The sequence below is a fragment of the Neopsephotus bourkii genome, unplaced genomic scaffold (assembly GCF_033783945.1).
Source record: "Neopsephotus bourkii isolate Nb327-2 ecotype Australia unplaced genomic scaffold, CSIRO-AGI_Nbou_v1 NB_1663, whole genome shotgun sequence".
Classification (NCBI taxonomy): Eukaryota; Metazoa; Chordata; class Aves; order Psittaciformes; family Psittacidae; genus Neopsephotus; species Neopsephotus bourkii.
Window position 1 is genome coordinate 4,060,766 of NW_026902137.1, and position 6,000 is coordinate 4,066,765.

At 44.2% G+C, this 6,000-nt stretch overlaps 1 protein-coding gene across 2 annotated transcripts in view; it reads left to right on the forward strand.

Annotated features, from left to right (window-relative positions):
* BMP7 (bone morphogenetic protein 7) overlaps nucleotides 1-5,320 on the forward strand; it is a 44,593-nt gene extending 39,273 nt beyond the window's left edge. Inside the window, exons 4-7 of one of the 2 annotated variants that reach the window (XM_061375649.1) lie at nucleotides 737-934; nucleotides 2,682-2,761; nucleotides 3,362-3,472; nucleotides 4,711-5,320. In XM_061375649.1, coding sequence (XP_061231633.1) covers nucleotides 737-934; nucleotides 2,682-2,761; nucleotides 3,362-3,472; nucleotides 4,711-4,860 — 539 coding nt within the window. In that variant the 3' untranslated portion in view covers nucleotides 4,861-5,320. The remainder of the gene's footprint in view (nucleotides 1-736; nucleotides 935-2,681; nucleotides 2,762-3,361; nucleotides 3,473-4,710) is intronic. The other variant, XM_061375650.1, reaches the window with a different exon arrangement.
* Nucleotides 5,321-6,000: the final 680 nt, after the last annotated feature.

The window sequence follows — 6,000 nt, forward strand, 5'->3', positions numbered from 1 at the left end:
CTGCATTTCACAACAGCACCCAGGCATCCTTTGGAGGCAACAGAGAGAAATACTGAGTTTCCCCCTGCCACCCCCCCCCCCTTGCAGTTTTTGTAAAGAACTGATTTCATTCTGCAGATAAACCACCTAATCATCTTCTACCAAAAATCAAATTACTGTAAAAGTCCAGGATGATGGAAACATGAACAGCAATCAGTAGCTGTGAAACACAATTATCAGGTACAGTGGTGCTGAGATACAGCAATAAGCAAAATGTCTCTAAACATCTGAAGAATTTGTTTCTCCCAGCTACAGTGTATTTGGAGCTCTGTCAACATTTTAAAAGAGGCATTTTTATTTTAAGTTAATAACCTTCCAGTGGGAATTTAGTGTTCCTATGGGCTGAGTTTATGGCTCCTTTTATAGGATCACTTCAAATTATGGGTTGGTGAACTTAAAGAAACCCCTCTAAAGAATGCAGGAAAAGTTAATGCTAAGTGAATTTAGGGTAAAATAATTGTATGTAGGATTATTTTATGTAACTTTTACATGGAGATATAAAATGAAGTTAGCTGTGCTCAGCTGCTTTTGTCAGAAGCAGCTTTGCCAATCAAGTCCAGGCCCTTTGTGGATTGTCACATGCCTGGGAACCACCTTTACCAACCAGACAGCAGCTCTTCTCCTTGCTACCCTTACTATGTCTGCTCAAAATGGAAAGTTACTGCAGGCTCTCTTATCACTCTATTCTGTTATTAAGGGCAAAGCATCAATCCCAAACTGGCGGGTCTTATTGGAAGGCATGGCCCACAGAACAAGCAGCCGTTCACAGTAGCCTTCTTCAAAGCCACCGAGGTCCATCTCCGCAGTATTCGCTCCACAGGAGGGAAGCAAAGGAGCCAGAATCGATCAAAACCACCAAAGAACCAGGAAGCTTTCCGGGTGTCAAACATGGCAGGTACAGCATGGGTTGTTATGTCTGTTATGATGATCTGTGTGTTGTCTCTCTGGTCTACTGCTAGTGTTCAGCTGCAGGTTTGAAACTACTTGGATTAGGGATTATTGCAAAAAACTTAGAAAAATAATATTTCTTTGAAACAATGGTAAACTGAGAGATTTCTTAACCCAGTCATTTTTAAAAAGGCACCTAACCAGAAAATCTCCTTTTCTCCCACATGAAATAGATTCTCATTCTGAAATGTAAGATAATTACACTAAAGCAATGGGTAGGTGATCAAAATAAGGTATTTCAGCGGATCTGAATCAAAATGCTGTAGATTTTCAGAGTTTGTGATTTTAAGTTTAGCCTCCAAAACATTTAGTAGCCCCAAAACTTTTGCATGAAGAGGAAGCCCCATTGGTTGCTCAGGATAACTGCAGCTATTCTGAGGGGAATCCTAATATGGAAGAAAACTCCATCAGGCATTTGAAATAGAAATGTGGCTTAATTATGAGATACCTCAGAATAATGGGCCCTTGGTGACCTTCCCAGCAGGAACCACAGCACAGGGCTAGCGCTGCTGAGGGCAGTAGCAAATTCCAGCTCTATTTCTCTGAGTGCTTCACTGAATGGAAGAAAACCTTGCAAGAGGTGGAAGGAAGAGGACAACACAGGGCACAATACCATCTTATGTGACTCACCTTTGCCTTGGGTTGCTTGGGGTTACCTGCAAGGCTGCGGGAGAACTCTCTCCCATCAGTTTTGTTTCAGCTTCCCTATATTTAATCAGGCCATTCCCATCCTAGAATTAACAGTGTTTTCTTGCAGCCCTGGCAATAGGTAACCCTTCTCTGACCTGCCCAGATGTCTGTTTTTCTGCACCTCTCACCTGAAATCAGAGTTTCTTAAATTGGTTTTCCCTCACTTACATTTCCAAGCTCTGAGTCTTGCAGTTCCCCAAGCATAGATGGTCTGAAGTTTAAGCATGTGTTTTTATCACCCATTTTCTTTATCAATACAATTTTTAAAGTGGACAAAACACTTCCTGGTTTCTACAAGTAGGTTAAAAAGTCCCGTGAGCAGTGTCCTCCTTTGAGCTTGGGGACCCCACATTGAGTTAGTGTTCAACAAGAAGAGTGGAAGAAGCATTTCCAGTACTTCTGCTTGGATCTTCAGCTATGTGTCCCCACAATAGTCGTGGTTGTTCAGATCCATGACTCAGACCCATGCTTTAGTCTTTGGTTTCAGTACTGTCACCTGTTTCCAGAAGTCTGTAATCTGGATCCAGCTGCACTGGACAGAAGAACAGATTCCACGTTACCTTTATGTCATGTTGCTTTTGTAGACCTGAAGGTGCAACTATCACCAGTAACACAGGTGATTCATTGACAGGAATTTAGGAAATAGGTAAAGGGTGCCTTTCCCTATTGCTCCTTTCACAGGTTCTGTTTTTATATAGTAGGCAATTATCAGCTGCTCTTTGCTACTGTGAGGTCAAAGAAAGTCCAGAAAGGAAAAAAAAGGCAAAAAAAAAAAAAGCTATTTTCCCAGGCCATTTTTGGCTTTGCACGGGAGGTCAGAGGGGCATTTCCTATGTTCACTGCTACTGAACCCAGCCATTATTCTGTGAGTAAAACCAAAAATGTTAAAGAAGCAAGCCACAAGTGCATGAGCTGAGCAGTGGTGCCTCCCTCCCTGGCAGGGCTCTGCTGAGGGCTGTGGGTGCTGGCGCAGCCCAGGCTCACAGCCACCCATTCTCCCCAAGCAGAGAACAGCAGCAGCGACCAGCGACAAGCCTGCAAGAAACATGAGCTCTACGTCAGCTTCAGGGACCTAGGGTGGCAGGTAAGGGCTGTGTGTGATCGGGGTGGGAGCTGGGTGCCTTTGCACATCAGTTAGAGCTGCGGTAGTGAGCTCCAGCCCTGAGGGAAGAAATGGTGCATTGCCTTTGGCATGCTTAAGAAGTGCTTCTGCAAAGTTAGGGTGTACAAATATTTAGAGTGAGACTGGCTGGAAGCTCAGCACACTTTAGTCCTTTTGAGAAACTGTGGCCCTGAACTTCCTCCATCAGTGTTGAACACACATAGGGCCCTCCAGTTTAACCTATCAGTTCTTTTAGACCTGGTTAAAGACACTTTAGTTTCTGAAAGCCTGTACCTGCACTTCAGTGGTGAGTGATCCATATGGTCAGCCAGGACACTGCTGTATGGATAAACAACTAAATCCCGAAGGTTAGCTACTCTATGGACACATTTGCGAAGTGGGATACATCCCTCCAGGATTCCACCTGCTTTTTTTGAAAGGCCAATGTACCAGGATTTTATTTTGCCAGTCACTGTAACTGTATGTAGATGTATGAGCTGATAGGTTTCTGTGCTGGTTTACTTCTTGTTTCACTGCACATTATTTCTGTCTTCACAATCTAACATCTTCAATTTCACCAAGGACTGGATCATCGCTCCGGAGGGCTATGCTGCATATTACTGTGAAGGAGAATGTGCTTTCCCGCTGAATTCATACATGAATGCTACAAATCATGCCATTGTACAGACACTGGTAGGTGCACTGTAGCCCCTAGTGCAGAGTTGTGTCTGATAGGTGCTACTCAGAAATAAGTTTATACACAAAAGAAATCTCTAAGCTACCATGAGAAGGAAGGTCTGCATTAGCTCGCTAAGATGCCTGCAGCATTTGGCTCAACATATCTAGCCAAGTGGCCTGAATTAATAGTTGGCTAGGAATTACCCTGTCTTTGCTGCAAGCATTGACATACTCCCTCTAGTTTAAAAGGGCCCTATGACAGACATCTTAATGGTATAGTCCCACTGCAAGGGGAGGGGAGGATGCGAGACCTACTGTGAGCATCTCTTGGAAAAACTCTGTAAGGATCCACTGAATGCTGCTGCCAGAAGCAGACTGGGGGCAGATTGAAGAAGGGGTCAGTGAATCCCAAAATCACACAGCCCAGCTGCTCTGTGGGTGTATTTGTGTTATGAAATTGTGCAAGGATGTCCAGATGGGAGCCCTGAGCTGGCGTGATCTCATGACACAGCGCCTGTGCTCAGGGGTTCACCCAGCCCCAGCTGTGGCACCAGAGCCAGTGCACCACAGCTCTTGGCTTTGGCTACAAGATACATGCTGGTCCCAAGTACCCTGGCTATGCAGCTCCCCCCAGCTGACCAGCCTGGACACCCCCCTACCCAGCTTGGGTCCCTGGACACATCTGCAGGGCACAAGGAGGCTCACTGCTCCTTTTCATCTACACCCCATGTCCTGTGCTTATCTAAGGACAACACTGGCAAAAGTAATAGGAAATGTAGATGCTTCTGGTTTCCCCAAAGAAGGAATATCTGTATGTTTTTCTCTGGGTAGAATGGTTTTATTTGCTCCCCCCCCAGCCCTTCCTCAGAGATCCCACAGCAGGGAGCACAGGGCACCCAGAGCCCTTGTCCCTGCCTGGGACCCTGTCTGGGGCTGATGGGATTTGTCACAGAGCCTCACCCGTGTGTCCTGTGGAATTTATCGGAACTGGTACAGTTCTGCAGAGCTCTGACAAATGGGAATTCTCTAATGAAAACCTGCCCCATTGAAAGATTTCCAACTAGATCTGACTTGGGTGCGTGCGTCAGCCTCCTGACACGCAGGGGACATCTTGAGATGTTTGTACACAAAGCCAGGTGTTCAAAACATGTCTGAGTGAGTGCATGAGACACAGAAGGATGCCTTGGAAAGAGAACCATAAGGGAAGAGAGGGGAAAAGTAAATCTTAACGTGCCTCTACTTTCTTTCCCCAGGTTCACTTTATAAACCCAGAGACTGTGCCGAAACCCTGCTGTGCTCCTACACAACTCAATGCCATCTCCGTGCTCTATTTTGATGACAGCTCCAATGTTATCTTAAAAAAATACAGGAACATGGTGGTGCGAGCCTGTGGCTGTCATTAGATTTGTAGGAAAGAAAAACAGGAAAAACAAAAAGAAAAAAACAAGTTATTTGTAAAGAGTGGTTTTGTATGGCTGTGTGGGGGAGGGGAAAAGGTTAGCACTCCAGCAATGGGTTTATAAAAATCCCAAACAGTTTTTAGGACCAGGCTTCTGAAAGTTCAGACAATGGAACGGTTTCTGGATCTTAAGTGGCATTTGAACACATTTTGTTTGAGTTTATGACAGACAATGAGCTTGTAAACTGAAACAAGCCAGAGAAACCATTTAAAACCAAATCTGCCTACAAAATTGGCTCCTGCAAGACATACTTCTGCAAATGAGTCTTTCTGAAGATTGCAAACTCACCAGTGTTGATTGCAAGTTAAATCACAATAATCTGTCCAAGGTGAGAATGTGCTGTGACTAATAAGCGTGTGTAGTTCCTGTATCACAGTTTGCAATAAAATAAGTGAACAAAATATACCTGGAGTGAACAGGTATTTTGTTAAGAGAATTATTACTTCCATCCCTCTGTTTGCTTCAATTTCATAAGCAAAACCAAAGATTAATTACATGCAACTGCCAATTTTAAACTATAGCAGCAAAAACTGTATCTGGATTGGTGCAAATTCAAAGCCAGATCAGTCTAAGAAAAAAAGACAATTTTCTAATTGGCAGGCAAAGGAACTGCACAAAATAATTGCAAAGAGCAAGACTTTTTGGGTATACTTTTCTTTTTGTCAACAGGGAAGGAAATTTCCTCTAGCAACCAGAAAGAATTTGGATTTGCTATGAACTTGAAACAGGAGAGCAGCAGAATGTTAAGAAACAGGGGTTATACCTAACATTTTGCTGGGGTATCCTGAGCAACTGGGGAGCTGTGTGAGCCAGCTAAAGATCCTGCTCCTGTTTGTAACTGAAATTGGCTTCACTGACAGAACAAATCATAATGCTTTTTCAAAAGCATGGAGGCTCAAGTGCAGATAGGGCAGTAGAGCCAGCAGCAGACAGGCTCAGCTAGGAACCTGGCTTCCAGGGTCAGTGGTTACGATAAACCCCCTGCTCTGTTATTGGCTTCACCTTAGAAAAACCCTACTAAATCCCTTTTCAAGAGCCGTATGGAGTTGGAACAAGGAGCATGAAAACATCCCTTCGAGGCTT